At 36.3% G+C, this 21338-nt stretch overlaps 1 protein-coding gene across 4 annotated transcripts in view; it reads right to left on the bottom strand.

Moving 5' to 3' along the window:
- The window catches only part of heph (polypyrimidine tract-binding protein 1 heph), a 627135-nt gene that overhangs the window by 10468 nt on the left and 595329 nt on the right, over positions 1-21338 (bottom strand). For 3 of the 4 annotated variants that reach the window (XM_071586665.1, XM_071586666.1, XM_071586668.1), the window contains 7 exons: positions 17940-18109; positions 15172-15279; positions 13630-13663; positions 12031-12123; positions 11198-11414; positions 10662-10739; positions 3418-3481 (listed from right to left, as the gene is read on the bottom strand). In XM_071586665.1, coding sequence (XP_071442766.1) covers positions 3418-3481; positions 10662-10739; positions 11198-11414; positions 12031-12123; positions 13630-13663; positions 15172-15279; positions 17940-18109 — 764 coding nt within the window. The remainder of the gene's footprint in view (positions 1-3417; positions 3482-10661; positions 10740-11197; positions 11415-12030; positions 12124-13629; positions 13664-15171; positions 15280-17939; positions 18110-21338) is intronic. The other variant, XM_071586669.1, reaches the window with a different exon arrangement.

Raw genomic sequence — 21338 nt, 5'->3', positions numbered from 1 at the left:
AACCTTAGGGGCTCTAGTCTGGTCAATTTCTACAATTCAGGAAATGCTGCAAAATGGTTCCTACTTAATGCAAAAGCCATGATATTTCATTACAGAATCAACTGCACACACAGTGTACAAAAGCTATAATGATATTATAACGAATCATGCAAAGTGAAATTCATGACATTTCCAAGTATGTTACATCATGAATCTTTTATTTTCAGACCACATATCCAAATCTAAAAGAAAATGCCCTTTTGAAATTTAATAAGCAACCTACATAAAACATCCCAAGTAATGCCACAACAGTTCTCAGGGTAAAAATAAGTGAACCAAGGAAATTCCCCTGATATATGAGGCGTCAACGATAAGAAAATACACTCAAAGCAGACTCTGCTAAGCCAGTCAATTGATTGAGGTGAAGTGCAGAAACATTTTCTAAAAATGGCATCTTAAGTGTCTGAACCCGACATTATGTAATAATTTCTGCTGTGATCATCAGTGCAAGGGAAACGTATCTATCTTGTGGAGGCAAAACAAATCACGATTTCAGAAATATTAATCTCCTCAGTAAGGATACAAAAATTATAAATAGATTGACGAAATAATATTCTGATTCCTACCCAGTATGCAAAGTCCCCCTGAAGACTTTCATAGGAAATCTGCTATTCAAGACGAATAATGACAAATGCAAAATGTTTAAAAATGCATAAATGTTGGGATTTATGGTTTATGCATGTCATTACACAAAAGATACATACATATATATTTAGAGGATTTACCTATTTTGTGACAGTGGGGATATTCATTGAACATTCTCAGCTTTATTTAACATGAAGTTTATCGTCATCACAATGGAAATCACATATTTTAGACCATGATGGGATGCACTAGATCTAAGGAATGTTTATGACTTTACGGGTATTCTTGTCACACTATGAATAGACTTAAAGGTAATCAGGTTTTTGTTTTGATTGGAAAACAAGCCTACAAGCCATTAATTGAAGTAAATAGCACAAAAGCAAGATTGGTATTTGCACCAAACAGATACCTACTTAATAATGTTAGCATTATTAAGGAAATACACAAAAATACAGAAGCAATGGAGATCTAATGAGGGGAGTGTAAAGAGGTGTTTATGGAAATAATGAAAAATCTTTGTGTGTGATGCTTAATGGTATTTTTTTAGGTAAATCACAATCTGATACACTATAGAAGGGTGGTTGAGTGAACTCATTGAGAAGCGCATTTGACTACTGACTGAAGAATCTAGGGTTACATATTTGGGTGATGCCTTCGGACTATCCCATCTAAAATACAAAGAGCGTGATTTTCTGGGAAAAGAAATGACTCCCTTAGTCTGAATGTGTGAATTTCACATTCCTAATGGTTATAGGGTCAACTGTATACTTCTAAAGTACTGCTTTCAGGTTTATTGTAGATTGAGGTATAACAGAGAATATCTTTCACAATGTTGAAATGTAAAACACTGAAAAGCACACCATGCTATTTATAGAAGATTAAAATTATAGCGGAGAAACAAGCGAAATTAGTGATTTGATTATCTCTATCTCTCTATTAGAAAACTTAAAGTCACCTCAAAGAGTTTCTTCATTCTGATATAATATTATTGTTATCAGTTTTCATCAAACAGAATATTCGTCATACATATTCCCCATTGGATTGATAGTCCATTTCTCATCTCAGTGAGATCTTTCCTACTAATGGATTGGCAGTTGCTATTATTACCTTGGTGACCTTACCATTAATTTTTCATTTTGTGTTTCCATAAAAGAGTGATGTTTTCTGAATAACAACAGCAGTTTTCAAGGTTATACTACCTTGAACAAAAAGTTCCCGGAATAACCACCGTGTGGTGCTCCCATCGTTCCGATTTGAGTTCTGTTTTTTTTGTTAAATTGGTACATCTGTTGTTGATATTCCCTTTAAATCTTAGTGTCATAACTTGACATTTGCAAAAGTTACGTAGCCAAGAGTACATCTATCTCTGTGTGTGTTGGCGATTTTTTACAATTGCAGAAATGGATTTAAATTTGCAACAACGAACTTGTATTAAATTTTGCGTAAAAAACGGATTTAGTGGCGCACGGACGTTGGAAATGTTGGAAAAGTGTTTCGGCAACGATTCTCTAAAGAAAAACGGTCGTTTACCAGTGGCACGAGCGGTTCAGAAGTGGTCGTGAGTCAATCGAAGATGATGAACGCAGTGGCAGACCATCGACATCGAAAGTCGGTGAAAAAATTGATAAAGTAAAAGAAATGTTGGTCAATAACCACAAATTAACCATCAGAGAAATAGCGGAGGACTTGAACATTGCCTATGGATCCGCCCAAGACATTGTGGTTAATGATTTGGGTTTCCGTCGTGTAGCAGCAAAGTTGCTGCCAAAAGACCTCAATTTCGTGCAAAAAAGAGACCGTGTTGACGTCGCAAAAGACATGATTTGCGAGGCTGAATCCGATCCCACATTCATCAAAAGGATCATTACTGGAGACGAGACGTGGGTTTATGAGTACGACACGCAATCCAGACATCAGGCAAGTGAATGGCGTTCACCAAATGAGCCGAGACCAAAAAAACCACGTCGTTTTCAGTCAAAAAAGAAGGCAATGCTGACGGTTTTCATGGATTACAACGGTGTAGTGCATCATGAATTTTTGCCAGAAGGCCAGACAGTAAACAAAGAGTATTATTTGGGCGTTATGAGACGTTTGCGTGAAGCAATTCGCCGAAAGAGACCAGAAATGTGGGCAGAAAACTCGTGGATTTTGCACCAATGATAACGCACCGTCGCACAGTGCTATCATTATTCGTAATTTTTTGACGAAAAATGCAACAAATACCATCCAACAGCCACCGAATTCACCTGATTTGGCTCCCTGTGACTTCTTTCTGTTCAATCGAGTTAAAAAAACCATTACGGGGAACGCGTTTTAGCAGCCGAGAGGAAGTAATGGAAAAATCGCAGGAAGCACTGATGGACATACCGAAAACCGACCGTAACTTTTGCAAATGTCAAGTTATGACACTAAGATTTAAAGGGAATATCAACAACAGATGTACCAATTTAACAAAAAAAACAGAACTCAAATCGGAACGATGGGAGCGGCACACGGTGGTTATTCCGGGAACTTTTTGATCAAGGTAGTATTGGTGCCCTTAGTATTTTGGTAATTATAAACAACACTTTTCTACACTGGAATCAAAATGATCATGCCCAGGATGAAGTCTATACAATGCAAAATGACAAATTAACACACTTCCATAACTTTTAATTCCTATGTCACTAATACCCATTTGATGAAACCAAATTTATTTAATAGTGTAAAGATATTTTAACTACGCTCCCCATGGAAGGCTTGCTTAAGCCTCATGAGATACTCCACATTTCCAGACATCTAAAAATTACTTACAATGAGGGCCATGACAGCATCTTCCTTAGTTGGCAACTGGATGAGGGCCATTTTCTTGTCTTTCCTAGAAAGCAAGCACATTAAGAATTGTCAATCACATGGATAGGTAAATGAGGTACATAAAACAGTATTCAATGACAGAGTTGATCAATAACATATATTGGCGAAAAAATACTCAAAATCAGAAGAATTCTTGAAAAATTCACCGCATTACAATGCAATCGTTTCAAAGGGTAAAAATCACTCGCCTTGCTTGGGATTGATTTTTACACCTTGAAATTGTTGCATCGTAATTCCGATTAGTGGATGAATCCATTAAAATTACTGTTGAAGCAACTGCCTTGATTAAATACAGCCCCTTCTCTTTATTTAAACATTCCCATTCTCAGCAGACAAAACATTTGTCATTACCAGGACCGTTCATCCAAAAAAATATAGTTTATTAGCCTGAAATAGAATTTTGAACCCACTAAATGCACAACAATCAGAATTTTATGTTTAACCAATTTAAAATAATTAAATGGTAATTTTACAACCCTCTTCAATCTTTACGTACGATCATGTTTCATTCCCATCAACCGACTAATGAATGACTTATAACAAAACATGAGTAATAATGAACAAGTAAATTAATATGAACAGAAGTCTACCAGTAAAGGTGGTTCTGATTCACCAATTGAATGACAATTGATACACTTCATTATCCCACCTTGCACAACAATAAATATTTAACCTTAAACCATGCACTACAAAACTCCTTCCTTAACTCAACATACTATCTCCCTTCATCTCATCCAACACAACCCTTATCTTTGCCTTCTCTTACCCTTCTTCTCCAATATTTTCCCCTCTATCACAGAGATCAATATTTCACTATCATGCAATACTCCCTAGATAGATGTTTCTCGTCTTCTTTAAAATTATCCCACAAACCCCTCCTTTCCTACCATCGCTATATCTGGTTCTTTCCCTTTTAGTCATCTATAAATCTTCTATACCTAATGCAATTCTTTTTTAATGTTGTTAACTTATACTTGTTTGCTAGTTAATGCTCTCAAAATTTGATGATTAACTTAGTCTTCTTTATTCTGGAGAGCCTCGTTCAATTCAATTTTCTTATTATTGATCTTCATCCTCTAACTATCATGCTGGACCATTAATGTGCACAGCAACAACCTTCATTAAACAACCTCTTAGCTAACAAGCTTGATGATCTGAAAATCTAACTGCTTCGATGACTTCCACACATACTATCAACCCTGCTTCCAGCCCTCTTCATGCCTTCCAAACCATTCCTTTGGCAATCATTATTAATCATTCCTTTGAAATCATAGATCATAATGGGCAGTTTAATCCTTTACTCCAACCCATTATTCCTCATACCCTAGACACCCTTGTTCAGTCTGAGACAGATCTTAGTGGTTTAAGATAAAACATCTCTCCTCATTGCTCATAATTCCTGAATATGTTAATTAGTTGTGGGCACTTTGTTTCATTAAATACTTTCTCAGAATCCATGAAGCAAGCAAAACCATCCGGACTAGATTGCTACCATTGCATCATGTCTATCACTCCCCTTCCTAAATGCAAGCTAATCTTCCAGTTAGTAGTCCTTTGCCATCTTCTCCATCACAATTCTAAGCCCTACCTCTGTTATAAGCAAAATCAAACTTATTGTAGTCAGACAAGTAAAATTAAATGGATAAAAGGTTATACCTGCATTCAACATCCAAGCTATTACTTATATTGTTCGAGAGTCATTACATGTCACTTGAGAAAAAACTTTGGCATCTATCACAGAATTTTTAGTTGCCATGGTATCTAGTGATATGATGCCCATTGCCAAATTTCTCCATTGATAAATGGCATGCTACTTGAGCCAAAAACTATTAGATGCAAAATTGGCCACAATGAGAGCCTTTTCAATCAAAGCTCATAAATGATTAAGGTCTGTAGTAAATACTGCTTCCTTTGAATCAGTGTCCGCAGGCAGTAAAAGTATGCTTCAAAAACACCTTTTCAAACTATCATTTTAGCCATTATTCTGGCTTATGTACAAACCATAACGCAATTGACAGCTAAGTAATTTTTCGGGGTCACATAAAAGAAACAGGCAATATGCATTTCCAATGTTTTACACACTTCTACAGTTGCTCACAGAAATGCACAATTAGATTTACCAAGAAGTAAAGGGATCACTGCTAGCCTTGTAGGATTTTCCTGCTCGCAGTGCATATTTTCAGTTCCGACCAATTTCAGTTAGCACAAACATAACATTACATCTTTTCTTACTCAAATTTTGAACTTTGCATTATGGATAAGCTATTGAGCTGGTAAATTGCTTCTCTGTGCATTCCCTGAGCTTATTTTAACTATCTCATTCCTTGATAACAAATGATCTCATGTTATTTTCACCCACAAAAATAAAATTTGATACTCACTATGAAATAATTATATTTTCATTTTGAGCCGAATGTTGGATCTATGGATACACAATGTACATGATTGGATGAATTCTAATCTAAAATTATCATTATTTTTCATTTTTTCATAAGATCAGATTCTTGGATAAATCTCAATATTCAGTATAAACTAAATACTTAATATACCTATCACTCATTTAAGTCTAATTACTAGACCAATCTCAACAGATCTACTGGATTCTCGAAAGCCACCGATAGATCTAAAACTCAACTATCATGATATAACTTAGCTGTCCTTGGCTGGCGTATGTATTTGAGTGACACAATGTACAATGTCTAGAAAGTGAAGAGGGTGGCATGAATTCCGATGCTTAAATCCATTAAGAAAGGATGCACATTAACATCTAAATTTTTCTCATCTGAATCAGTTCATACTGTTCACAATGAAAAGGTCTTGCTAAACACCTCACCATCACTTGAATTATTATATAAAACATACTCCTGCCATAAAACAAGGTCCAAAGGAACGTTCCACTCCCTCAGGGCCTCTCATTTGAGCAGCAAAAATTAGGGGCCTTGGATCTTTTTGAACAATTTCATTGTAAATGGAGTTCTGAGACTAGAAATCTTCCTATGTTCTGATGATGATACCCAGTAAAATATTTAGGAATGAAATTAAAAAGTTCACAAAATTGATTTCATTTTGTTCTTCAGAGCAAGTTGACAAAGCATATTTTCTAGCAACCCTAATACTAAATCGGAAGAGAGTGTCATTATTTCGATATTTGTATGATGGAGAAAGAACCTGCCATGAATTTTATCAAAGATACATCTGATCCTCGAGTTACAAACAAAATATCTTCCTATGAATTTTCTTAGGTCAGATTTACATGCAACTTGAATCCTTGTTGAACAGCACAAACATATACCATAAATCAAAGAGACCTCGGTGAAACCTAGGTAAAATATGTAAAAACATTGCCCACTATATACACAGCAAATTCCAAAGCATTGATGACCTCAGAAATATATGAAGATTAGATTTATGCTCTGGATGCTAAAGTGGGCTCTCAGAACAGGAAAGTTCTGCTGCTTATTGATCAATGTTCAGCACATCCTCTGAATGCACACTTAAGAAAAGTACATTCGCGATATTCTCCCGCAAATGTCCGGGTGAGTTCCATTCACTGGATCCACTCATTTAAGGTGGATATTGAAGAATGATTGCAAAGAAATTCATATCACTGCACATTTGTGGTAAGAACATAAAGGCAAGCAAATTGAATGTGCTGGATGATTTACATATCATCAAAAAGTTAAGGGTTCTACAATATATAACTGCTTTAGGAAGGCAGGCATTTATGTTCATTTGGTTTAAAAAATTCCACTTGAAGTTATTCATGATGAAAATGACACTACAAATAATTACATTAGTAATTAAACAATAATAAGCCTGTAAAAGTGAAAATTCTTCTTTTTTCACTATTTGCATTTTACAATTTTTCCTGGGGTCCCTAGAAAAGGGCACATTAGGGATTTACCTATGAAGACCTTGCTACAAGATTACAATTGTTAATACTCAACACTTTTGTGTTGAATGCATAGGTTCTAGAGATGGAATTAATGTTTTTTTAGACATTTCCGATTTCCACATATATATTCAGTATTTTACAGCCAATTGCAGAAGCACCTAATCATACAGTGAGACAAACATTACTGTGTTTGCTCCCATGAGAAGGTTCCCCTTTAAACCTAAGGTCTTACGAGATAGTAGTCCAGTGAGCACTGTTGATAATAATACCCATCATGCCCACATTAAATAAGTTCCAGGGAGCACAGTCATCAACATGATTACCCAGTCTGTTTCCAGTGATCAACCGTATCAAGATCCACACCATCAGATTCACCACATACAGTTTTTCTAGCAATGCAATATGGAATTTTGAAGTAATATTCAGCCATTTTACATTTTGAAGTAATCAAAGCCTAGCCTTCCTGCTATACGTGTTGCCATTTCTTTCATCAAAACTAATGGACATGCTTACAGCTTTGTGGAAACTAAGTTTTCAATATTTTCTCAAGGTGGTCATATTGGGAGTACTGAATGTAATTCTCTCTGTAAACCATCACATTGCATCACACACTATTGCACCTTTTCCCTATTGTTTTCTGGGATTTTACCATAGTCTTTAATAATGAAATGGATACATTGGATTCCTTAGCCAGAACCTGATTGCTGATACATAGTCAATTATTTGCAAAATGTTGACTTTAAATGACAACGATCCTCTCTCATGGTTTACTGCCAATTTTAAACAAGTTTCCTCACTACTATCATACATCATTACACACTCAACAGAATGTGAAACAAAAAGTGAACTTTTTAAAAACACAAGATGAATGCCAAAATTTCATAAAATTTGAGGAAAACAATTACACAAATTACATGTATACTCGTATGCATAGAAATGCACATAATTTCAACTTTATCACCTTTATTACAATAAAGAAATGGCTATGGGTGCCCAAGTGATATCTACCCAAGTATCTTGATCTCCTACAAATTTTCTTTGCACATTCAACATTCTATCAAAGTATTCAATTACAGAAACAAATAAAACGGCATATTTACAGCATTTCCTTCACGGCCTGAAGGAAATGCTTTAAGTAATACAAAAACATAAATTCTGGAGAGGTTTCACTGCATTAGAATATTAACTGATATGTTTATCAACAAGATGATCATATGTAAATACAAGCTTATGTCAAAATCAACAGAAACTTAACTGTATTTTATGTAGCAATGAAAAATTAAGCGGTGAAAATATTTGATATTATTCAATGCCAGAATTAAATCAATGCAACCTTAAGACACCTCAACATAAAGAATGACAATTAATTTGCCTACACCATTTTGAAGTTACAACTAACTCATAATCCTTAAGATTCAAAATTTTGCTGTATCATAGTTTGACACTATGTTGGATTAATGTACATTATTTATAGCTTCAACCACCTATAGTGCTGCATTTGCCATTTTTTGAGAATTTGAACTGAATACCTCACTTCTGAACATTGGTTTTCACAGAGTTGATGCTTTATGGAGGCCCTGCAATTTCATTAGAAATATTTGTGTCTACACTTTCACATATGATCAGGTCATGTCATCAAAAACAAAATTGTTCCTGCTGATGATGACTCAAATTATTCAGGTTTGTACCATTTACAACATAACTGTACACTTCCATCAACTTCGCAAGACAATGACTGAGAAAGGATCAATTAACCATAATTTCTTATCATATTTTAGCTACAATATATTCTGTTTCCCATTTGTTTTCAAACAACTCAACATAGCTGATGATTTTATGTCCAGATAATCTACCAGATCTAAACCATGAGCTTTATGTGCTTTTTCTTGGATGCTATGGCTTCTTGACTTATAATGTCCCCTTGTATTGAGTAAAGTCAACCAGAAGATGAAACAAAGATTGTGATAATCATGAGGCTAAAAGCTTTAGTTTGCAGATCAAGAATAATATATTTTGGGAATGCTATTAAATACTTATTCATACAGGACTATACAAAGTTACAGATTTAAAAACAACAATAACTGTTCATCAATTTTCCATGCATGTTTGCATGTAATACAAAGATTTAACTAGCTGGTATAAGCAGCGTGAGAGTCCATGCTCCTTTAAAAGCAGAAACTGATGAATGCCTTACTACTGACCAAACTGTTTTTTAGAGTGGTCACATTGTTTGTGAGATGTATAAGGATCAATTTTTGTTTGCCTGATATTATTCTGTTTACAAATCTTCTGCCTGCCTTTATGCTGTCTAAAAGCCCCACTCTCTTTCTCCCTCTAGCCTGCTCATGAAAATCCTCCCTTCTAACACAGCCTTCAACATCCCACTACTTTTCAAGATTTCCTACTATCACTTTGCCTCTTTCTTATTTGCCTCCCCCAATAACTTTCTGACCTCCTCTCTTTCTCCACCTCACATAAAACTAGGTAATCATAATCAACTATTAATAATAACTATTAAGGTGAGTTAAAAAGAATTTGATCGTTTGTTGACATTGATACCTCAAACCAAATAATTGTCAATCTCTCTTTCAAAAAATGTGAATTAACCCAAATCAAAACAGTGAAAATTCTTCCAAATGAAAACAATAAAACTTTTTAAATTCAAGGTACTCAGGTACTCTGACCACATGAAAATTTTAAGTGCAAAGTTTTGTGGAAAAGCTGTTATGTCAGTGGAAATTTTCATTAAACTTAAATGACATCCATTCATATCCAAAAATCCAAAATTAGCCTTATATTTGGTGAACTGCAGATACCTAAAGTGATAGTGAACAATGAATGCATGCAACTCATCAACATTTAAATCAAATAGTTAAAACAAATATTTGTACCCCACTTTCAAAAGAATTGAGAAAGTCAGCATAATTTTCCCCAATCAAAAATGGCCTCCCGTGCAGGAGTGAGACAGATGACCCAAAGAACATTTTGAAGCCTTGATTTAATGTAATGCTAATCAAACCCTTTCTTCTTCTTATTAAACATATGAACTATAAGTCCTATTAATTTATCAGCAGGTTTCTATATTGTTACTGGTAATATACATGAACACAAAGACAAAAATATCACAATATAAACGAATGAGCACACACTTTTACTTTGCATCAATAAAAGATCAAAATGCAAAACAGACTACCATGATTTATTTAATCATCATGATAAGGACTCTGATTTTCAATAAATTTGCTTCATATAATATAACTCTTTATCGCAACATGTAAAATATACTCACAAGAAAAACTTAAATGCTTTCACACGGAAACCGGCCTTGCTAAAAGCCTCCTTGATTTCATCCTCTGTTACTGATGGCCTGCAAGAAAAAAAATAAATATATTTAAGTATTTATAATATTAATTATCATAACATTACAACTGAATGTAACTAACATTGCTGTCATAAGAAAATTCCCAAGGTAAACAAATCGAGTTGAAGTTATGAATTGTGGGCCCACCAAACATTTGTTTGCACAAAAAAATCAAAATCTTTCAGGGTATAAACCATTATTTGGTCATTTAAATGGCCTATACTGTAATGAACCATTCAAGCCCCAGGCCAGAATTTTTAAAATGGCTACATGAGTATTAACTTAGAAAACCTAAACCTAAGTCAAGATTTCCGACCCAAGGAAGCTTTTTTCATTTCCAATTCCAATCATATTCAATATCCATTTTCTACTTAAACATATGTTTAGATTTCATTAGAAATTAAATTTCTCATAAAAAATCTTACACAAAGAGGGAAACATCAAACAGGCCGCTAAAAACTTACGGAATGTTAGAGAGGTGAAGAACAGGGGAAGGGGGATAAATATTCTGGTAGTTCTTGGATCCAGGCTTCTTGAAACGGTGGAGCGAAGAGCTGGTGTAGTCCTTTGTGAGCCCAGCATCAGGCTGGCCTTCCTTTGGAAGCTGCACATTGTGGTGCTTGGAGGGAGTAACACGTATCTGTTTCCCAAACACTCTCATCTTGTCCAAATGTGTCATGGCTAATCAAATGCAAAAAAGCAGGAAGTTTATGTCAATGGCTTTATTGAGAATTTAAGGTGGCAATGCTATTTATTATGCTATGAGTGAACAAAGTTTGCTATTTAATTAAAATATTTTCAATCTGAAATATATTTTCAATTGCCTAGAAAGATGACTATTTCAACGGAAATTAATACAACTGTAACGGTTTCAGAACAGTGATTGTAATGGACAAAGATATCTTTATTTATTCATTTTGAAATGCCAAGAAAAAATGAGCAACATGGAATAACATCAAATGACAATAAAATATTGTTCCAATTTTTCTTATCCTTTTTGCTCCTATACTGTTCTTTATGGGAAAACATCAGCCATTTCATGATTTAGGAAGGACAACATTAGGAAAATGGCTTATTTGTGTCCCTAAATGGCTTATCTATTTGATGGAAAATGAGATGCTATTTTAATACTAGCCACTTACTCTGAAATAAACCCCACGGAAACTGGGACACAAAATTCTTAAGTAATTAATTTTGAGAATCCTATGACATTCCATGAGCAACATTGACAAATTGTTATAATATACACAAAAGGAATGAGGAGTAAAACAAAATTCAATGAAGAGTTGAAACTCACCCAAGAAAGCCTGGTGACGTTCTGACATTTGTACCAGGGCACTGTCTTTCTTGTTGAAGAGAATCTTCACACGTTGCACATCACCATAGACTCCTGTCAAAGTTACCAGTGAAATAATGTTGGTGATCAATCATGTTTGCTTAATCATAACACTCAAGAGAGAAAGACATCCAGAGGCAGATCAAGTAACACGCAGCAATAGAAAAATGAATTAAATCAGTGATGCTCAATCAGGTGCAGGTCTATTTAGCAAAATGGCCGAAAAGAATACCTGCTGCATGAAGGCTATGGGGTACAGCAGATTTTCATTGGACTCTTCAATGCATTATGAGCCCTTACATGTTCCTTTAGATGCTCTATGGAAAGGAGCTGTGACACTCAATTTGATCATCACCGATTTAATTGAAGTAGGTGGTCACTTAGAAAAGCTGTTTGTAACATCCAAACACTCCTCTGAGCAACAGACCAAGGCAAAACAAATGATTCGTTTCTAGCATCTACCAGGTTGAAATGGAATGGGTGAAGAATGGTGTGAAACATATCATAGGAACAGTGACATCTTTCGTGGGACCACCTTCTATGAGCGAAATTGTTTTTTCCCCAGAGGCAACTAAGCAAGCATTGCCCATAAATGTATAAATGACAGTTGGGTTGCAAGATCACAAAGTAACAAAGCTGACAAGCAATTAAAAAAAATACCATGCCAAGACTGAAATATGAGAAATGAATAGCATAGGAAAATTATTGTTCTAAAGCAAACTGATATGATTTAAATTACAAGAGATTAATAGATGTAAAAAGCAAATGACAGCTTAAGCAAACAGCTACAATGAGATTAAAAAAGATTGAAATGAAAGATATTGTATGACTGATGCTGGAAATAAGATTTAAAGATTTGAGCTTAACATACTTAGAATCTCAATGAAATGACTGGTTTCATAGTTGATGCACTCCTAACCTGCTTATATAAAGACCTGAGTTCTAGTATTACCACAGAAGTGCTCAGTTAACCCTTAATCCTTACTAAGGGGTGGCTTAACATTTTATAAATATTCTGAATTGCTACATGAGTTACTTTTAGTCTTAACTTGTTATATAAAAAATTGAAATCACAATATAAACCTTTTCAAGAAAAATAGCATGAGAAACTAGATTTCTAAAAGGGTGCTGCTATATTTTGAACTCCAAGATGAACCATGAAGTTGCCAAGAAAAAATTAGGTACTAATGTATTTGCAGGCCAATGCATGTAAATACTGAATTTGATAACTGGAGATTGACTTTTATGGAAATATATATCAAACAACAACAACACACTGAATTACATACTTGAAAACAGAGAAGTAAGATTGCTAATTAAAAAAAAACATGCACTGCTATCTAAAATGATGAATGGAATGCTATTTGAGGCTTCGGAAATTTTATAGATCATATTTTCAACATTTCTGAAAGGATGCAATATCATTGTTCCCTGATCACTTTACGACCACAGCATAGCAGGACACTACATGACGCCTTTGTACGGTACATACAGAAAGATGAAAAGGCAATAAAACATACATTTATAAAAAAATAATATAAAGAGTTGTGCATAACGTACCAAATAGGGTAAAAAGAGCATCAGGCGTGACCATCTACGAGTGAGAGAAGGCAGAGTCAAGAAGAACAGGGAATCATGGGATTCATTGTAGTTCCAAGTTTTGGAGCCAGAGGGCACACCGGCAGAATCAGTCGAGAAGATGTGGAGAAAAGAAAGATAAAAACATCAAGAAATTACAACAGTAACTACCTCTTCAGTTACATACTAGTTCACTTAAATATGCTAAAGAGATTAACATTGTTTCTGTTTCATAATACAAGAAATGTGAAATTGATAAGAGAGAAATTTACAGTTTATCATAAGGCAATTAGGGAAAAGGAAGCAGAGAATGGAGCATTTAAAATGCTGGATATGAACAAGTTACCTAACAAAAAATCATCATCTCCATGAATGTGTTTGAAAGACAAGTTATTGAATCTTCAAAAATCAGATATAGTCAACTACCTATCAAGAAAGACCAAACTCTGCTATTAGAAAGAAAGCAGAATATTAAAACCACACAACTTTAGTAGAACTCGGGGATTTCAAAACATTACACAGCATTCACAAAAACTCTTGTTGTTATCATTACATTTATTTGCTAATGGTATAGCTCACTCAGAAGCTTAACCGAATCAAGACCCAATGGTTCAAAAAAGCATGAAAACAAATTTTAAATAAACCAAGAAAACAAAACAACTTGAATAATTAGCAGAAAGATAGAGAGAAACACTGTATCACTGAGATATACAGTTAAGACTGAGAAACTTATGGTAATTTGAGTTTGAAATGTTAAGAAAAAAAAGGCATCACAATCTACATTAAATGTGTTGTCTAGCAAAGGTGAACAGGTTTGTGGATAGCTGGGCTTGAAAAAAAATATATATAAATCGGAGGGTAAGCAAGCAGGAAGAGAGGCAATGGGCATGGGATTGATAAAAAGAATTGATCATTCATTGGTGTTCCTACTCCTACCACCCTCAACCATATTCATTGAGGAAAAGAGTGGGCGGAGGAATAAAAAGTCATATTAATCAAAGGCACAGAAAAAAATACATTCCTTTCTTCAGCACAATCCTTACCAGAAAAAATTCAAAACCTACAATTTACACATGCACTTAGTTTAGTTGAAATTAAACACAAACCCTAAGATTAAACTAATTAATGGCAGCAGCTGAGAGAAATTTTCCCTTTGCACATTGTGTGCTTACCCTTGAAATGGTCACAGAAATATCTTGTGGGGAGGGAAGAGGGGGGGGAAAGACAGACCTTTGACATATTTTATTACATGAGTGAATATATGCAAGTGTGAGCTGGGAATTTTAGTGTGGAGATTATGGTAAGCAAGGTTATTTTGCATTTCTTGGTGGTTTTATGTCCAACTAAGCAACAACAAATTGCAAAAAATCAATCTTTTACTGAGGTGCTAAGTGAAGTTTTAAGAGTAACAAATTTCCCAGCCTGAAAGAGTCCAACCTCTAACTACAACAGTCTGGGAATAGTTCACATTAAGCAAGTGGTAAAAAACCACACACTCACTAAGGCCTGGGATTCGTGACTCACAGAGGTACTTGAGTTGACGTGAAGATCATTAGGTGAATCATTGTTCATGGGGGTGGGGTCAAGATCATCCTCTGCTTTATTTCCAGAGGAGGGCAAGGCTGTCGTTGCCTTTGAGTAAGCAGACACAATGACAGTCAAATATTGCACATTCAATCACCACTTTCTGGCAATGACAAACACATCACACTTACAAGTTTTGCATGAAGGAAACCAATTTTTGTTTCAATGTGTTTCTCACGAAAGCACATTTGCACATTTAGATTAGGACATTGCCTGATACACACTCTGAAGGAGGGAACTAATGCAATGGGTTAGTTCACCAAATGCCCATGGATATTTTGCAATTTGATAACTTTCATTTGCACATCATCAAGGTTTTGGAAATGGGTAACTTCAAAATCACAGTCACCAAAAAAACAATAAGTTAAGCAAAAGTGACTATTGAAAGAGAATCAATGGAGATTAAAATTGATGTGCATTTTACTGCAATCTCCATATTTGCCAAATGTGATAAATTTAAGAAAAAATCCATTAAGCATCAAAATAAAGCAGGTGTGATGTCACACCATAGGATGGATGGATACCTTATGCATCAAGTCATTCAATGATTTTTTAATCAAATTTTAATATTAGATACCAAGTTAAACATGGAACACAATTTTTGTTGCCTAAAATGGCTTTAGGGAGGTGGGAATTCCCAGGGTTGGAGGTGATACCATTTTTATGGTAGCTACATCACAGCTACGGCTAATGAGCTTCAAAAGTAACAAAACTACTCTTTGCCAAATATGGCAAGATACTAAAAATGCAATTCACCTCCATCTATTATCTAATTTTTGATAAAACATGTGCACAGCTATCATTTATTCACTTCTGGTCAATATAACTAATGCATCAAACTTCAAGTATTGCTAATACAGTTACTGCATATTGAATATTGCAATCATTGCTGTACATTGATATCATTAGACTGCATTATATGATGCCTTTGGATTGAAAATCAGTTTAAATAATGCACACACGGGCAAAATAAGATTTGACTACTCATTAAAAATTGGTAATTTGTATAATGATACACCAAGAATAGAATGCACAGTAACAGTTATATGAATACTTATGGATACATTTTGATTTAATTACTCCGAAGCTTTTTTCAATTTAGCTTTTCGGTAACATGAATGCTTAGTGAATCCATGATGAGCAAATATGAATTTATGAGCAATATCCATTTTTCCAATGAACACAATCATAACTTTTGGCCTTTCAATAGTTTGAACTTCAGCATGCTCAAAATTGACAGACATGAAAATGAATACATTTGTAAATTGACAGAAAACATACAAACATTTATGGTTATTTAGTTGGGCACTGAGCAGAGAGAATTTCAATTTTATCAAAAATTTAAATTATATCATGAGTAAGGATTTTCAACGCTACTCAACTTTCCCACCAATGTCTCAATTTTTATGTTTTACGAAAGAGGAAGCGACCTATAATCCTCATAATACCATTGAATAAATATTCTAATTATGTATCTGGGAATGATAAAAATCTATTGCATTTGAATAATTGTTCAAATAAAAAGCCACGTTAATTTTAACAGATATGCTCATCAAATTGTTCTGTAGATTAAATTTCATATTTTTCATTTTGATGTTTCAGTCACAAATTGGTCAGTAACTACTTCATAATCACTACCTTCTCACTATCGCTACTTATTAAAAAATTAGCCCACAAACACTACATTCAATAACACAAAAAAATAAGTTTACTTGTCACTGATGGTTTGTTACTTCCCAACCCTGGTAAATGTATCATAGAGAATAACATAAACCATGGATAATTTGAGAGAAACTATCAACAGCTGAATGAGAACACAATTTTTGACTCCCCTTGAACACGGTTTCATCCTCTGTAATCATGATACAGCCTTTAATAAAATCACTGCATAATTTTCAATGCATTCAATTTACAATTTTTTTACTCATCTGTCCGTAGGAAAAAATATTATCAAGATGAGAGTGTTTCCCCTTGTAACAATTCTGATCATGTTTCATGAAAGATATTTTAAAATGATGGATCACCCATGTTTGATATATTGCAGCTCATAGACTCGAAACTTTAGTCTTTTTTTCAAACACCTCTCAACCAGGTAAAGGTAATTACAGGGATTAAAAATATTCATCAGCTTACTTAAAAATCATTTTAAATTTTAATAGTCAATTTAAGAATGTAGGATAAATCAATGCGATGAAAAAATTAGCATAAATGTATTCACAACAAAACAATATGGTAAATAAACAGAGCATACAACAGGAGATGTGGATGGATACAATAACTTAATTTTTCGAATGGTTAATGAGAGACTTTTCCATTCAAATTGGCATTAACTAAACTTCATTACTACATATATATTCACTATTACTGAACATCATGCATCCTTGGCAAGAGAAGTGCATATGGACATGTACCAATTCCTCCAAAGATACCTCAAATAATTTAAAAGCACCACTTAAAAAAATTCCCCTCTTAGCAGAAGAGTAACAAGCTGGGTGGTGAGGTTCACTGAATAAACTAGTTTTATGAATTGCCCACCGCCAGCCACATCGATTGCTCTGAAGGACTGAGGATAAGGGCAGGTAGGAGTCAACGCGCCTCCGGGTATAACCAAGAGGCCTTGACGGGGACTACACCGTGTGTCTGGGCAATCCGGGGTGGAACCCCCTTTTCATTTTTTTGCAGCCCCACGGCCTTCCTCTACCACGTACCTCCTCGTTGAGGTTAGAGACGAGCAGCACGCATCCGAACTGCATGGGCGGTGTAGAGAGGCGCATTCCTCCGGCGGCTGCGGCTCCCAGGGCGGCAGAAGATGCGGCTGCAGCGGCAGCAGCAGCTGCTGAGGCTCCTCCGCTCAGGGGGAATCCTGCGAGCGGCATGCCTGAGTTGGCGAAGAGAAGGAGAGGAGCGTCAAAATCGCTGTACGGGATTCGGTTTTGGCACGCAAAGCAACACACAAAAGCCCACTTGGGGGACGTTCTCTCGGAAAACGCAACGACCATTTCGCGATGAGAATGAAGCGACTGAAGTTATAAACACTCACACCGAATGATTTCACCATCTCACTCGAAATAAGGGGGCAGGTTTAAAGATATTTCGGGGTTCTTTATCGCTGCGATTCAAACTTGTTCCAGTTAACGTAGCGAAGGTAACATTGGGCAACGAAATTATTTAAATGGTGATAAGCTCCCCACGACTTAAACACCTGAACTATATTCATAGAATTTCTAGCTTTCACTAGTTTCACGGGACGTGGGAGTACTATGGTTGGATTAATCATTGGCATACGCGCAAATTCTGCCCCTATGGATCTCCACGCTATCATTTACGTACCCAGGGGAAAAGAAGAAGATAAGCACGGGCGACTTTTTCTATAAAAAGAATCACGAAAGATCCTTCAGAGTCCATTTGGAAAATTTTCTTTGAGCCTTGAGCATATGGACAAAGTGAGGGAAAAGTTTTCCACCAAGACATCTATGCCGCGAAAACAAAACAAAGACGACTGAAAACGTTGAAACTCGATCCTTAAGACTTCTCGCGATCTCCCTGGACGGCCATTACAGCATTTGGCACCGAGAAATTCCGACGCCCGTTAGAATATACACCAGTCGGAAAAGAGATAGGGTGGGGAGAGCGAGCAAAGGCGCTCAAAGTACTGAACGGTCGCGGAGGACGAGGAGAACGGGAAAGGAAAAAAATTGACGGAGGAGGAAAAGGGGGGGGGTGAAATTTTTGACAAGTGTGGGGGCGGGGTTGGTAGGGGACCTGCATGTGCACGTCCTACCGAGACTTAAATCCTTTCCTCAAACGAAAAAAACAAAGCTACTACCACCTCGCGAAAAGCGTCGGTGCCGCGAAGGGATTTTTTTGGGGTTAGGGGAGGGAGGGGGTAAAGGGCGCAAAGCCAACGGGAGGGAGGATGTCACGAGTGGTTGGCAGGGGGGAGAGACAGGGTGACAAGAAGGGTTAAAAAAAAAACGAGAAGGGGTAATGCGTAAAAGGATTGGAAGACTTGGATAGCGGGCTGGGGAAGGGGATTGGGCGGGGGAGGAAGAGAGAGGAGGGAAGCGGGGTGACATCTGGGAAAAACCGACCACGAGAATGAAATAATTCTTCCCGGGACGCATCCTATTGTTTCACGACGCACTGTCCGTTCCCTTCTCGTAGGAAGATGACACAAATTATGCGCGAAAACAGGCAGCGCCGAGTTTCTGAAGATTCGAGGCGAAACATTTCTTTTCCCCTTAACGTTACGAGCCGTTTCATTCTGAGCGTAACCAAATTGGAATGCCGCCAGTTTTAATATGCAAAGAAAGCAATGTGCCACTTTTATCCCCAAAACCAAATTCGGGATGGCATTAAAACCCTACGTAAGGTCATAATTTGTCTTCCAACATTGATTGGGAAGCCGCTCGCTAGTCGCTAGTAGCTCCTAAGACGATTAAAAACACCCAATATTAAACGCTTCTCTCCAAATTAAACAAAATTACACGCAACAGATTAGGAGAAGTACAGCATGGAAATCTATAGCAATTTCTAAGGCCAAAGGGCAATTGATTCAGACTTTAAGACAAATTCATGGCATAAGGAATCCCAATTTCATCTCGTTCTGGTATAAAAGATAACGAGGACATTGCGAAAATCTCTTCCGCATTGCCTGTCAGTAAACGACAGCGGACAATCGGATTTAACCTAGGCGATCGAAACACGTTCTTCTCACGTTGAACCCATTGCGCGCAAAATAGGCTGGCTGCAGCACAAGCACACGACACGTATTTTTCCGAGCAGGTGAACTATCTTGACACGAAAATGCTCTCCTCCAAATAGAAACGAAAAATATAAAAAAAAGTGATGCACCTGGGGTACGCGATAATGACTACCTTCAATATATTTTTCTCATTTCTTACCTCAGCCGCAAACCAGTGCAAAAACTTAAACTGGTGAGCATTTTGAAATGTAATGAAATAATTGACTTTGTAATTCCACACACTTTATTTAAAAACACACGACCCAGGTTTCGTCGTGTGTTTTTAAATAAAGTGTGTGGAATTACAAAGTCAATTATTTCATTACATTTCAATATGTTATGCAAATTCCACAAAGTTACGCCTGAGACAACAAATTTTGGTTAGCATTTATTTTAATATTACTTCACCCCAAAGACAATGCAATTGTGGGATGTTCACCGACCTTGTTTTATCAAGGAAATCATTGTGCGTGGCACTATATTTGTCGACGTTTCACATAATTTTATTAATTTTCATTTTATTATGAAAGAAACCACAGGACTTAGCTTATAAGTAATCCGAGTGGCAAGTACAGGACTCTAACAAAATGAGCGTTGATAACAGTTTTAGCGCGGGGTCTTGATGATATACAAATACGACGTGAAATATCGTACGTGAAGCCACAAATGGAGTAATTTTAAATACTGTGACCATCACATAGCAATCAAACGAATCCTTCCCGCTTGACATTGTCCGATTTTCCTCATTCCGGGGGCTACGACTAAAACGCCATCCGGCACGAGAGAGGTTTCGGGAAGTATGGGGGGACCGATGGAGGCGCATGGTTTAAGGGCAAGGGATTAGAGTGATGGGGGACAGAAAGAGGGACCGGGGGAATCAGCAGCGAAAGTGAAATTATGTTCATGGGTTTTGTGGAGAGAAAGATGTGGCTGAAAGAGACGAGACGACAGATGAGAACCATCAGTAGTTACAGAGACGCGACACAGTTTCAGGGCCATTTGCAGCCAATGGAATAAGTGGTTACTAGTCAAATTAATGAGCAAAGTCATATAGATGTATTGCATCGCTAGCTGAATTATCTGACCCGAAAGAACACCCGCGAAGACTTAACCCATCATCAACCGGAGAAACACCTAAATCCTTCATTAGCATAGCAGCATCTATTAGAGGTAGGTCAAAGGGATGGACATTGGGCATTGGTTAGCGTTAATCACACAGCTGCAGTTGCCAAAAGGCACCCATTCCCGTACTACATGCACTGCCATTCTTAGCTACGCATACGAGCTAGATGGATTCATAGACTAAGTGCTGCCCATCCCATACACCCTGTATTACTCTCCACAACTTTTCACCATCATGTAT

This window comes from Hetaerina americana, unplaced genomic scaffold, assembly GCF_022747635.1.
Source record: "Hetaerina americana unplaced genomic scaffold, ioHetAmer1.1.p SCAF_24, whole genome shotgun sequence".
NCBI lineage: Eukaryota > Metazoa > Arthropoda > Insecta > Odonata > Calopterygidae > Hetaerina > Hetaerina americana.
Note: the sequence above shows the minus strand (reverse complement) of the source record. Positions and strands in the feature narration are given on the sequence as shown.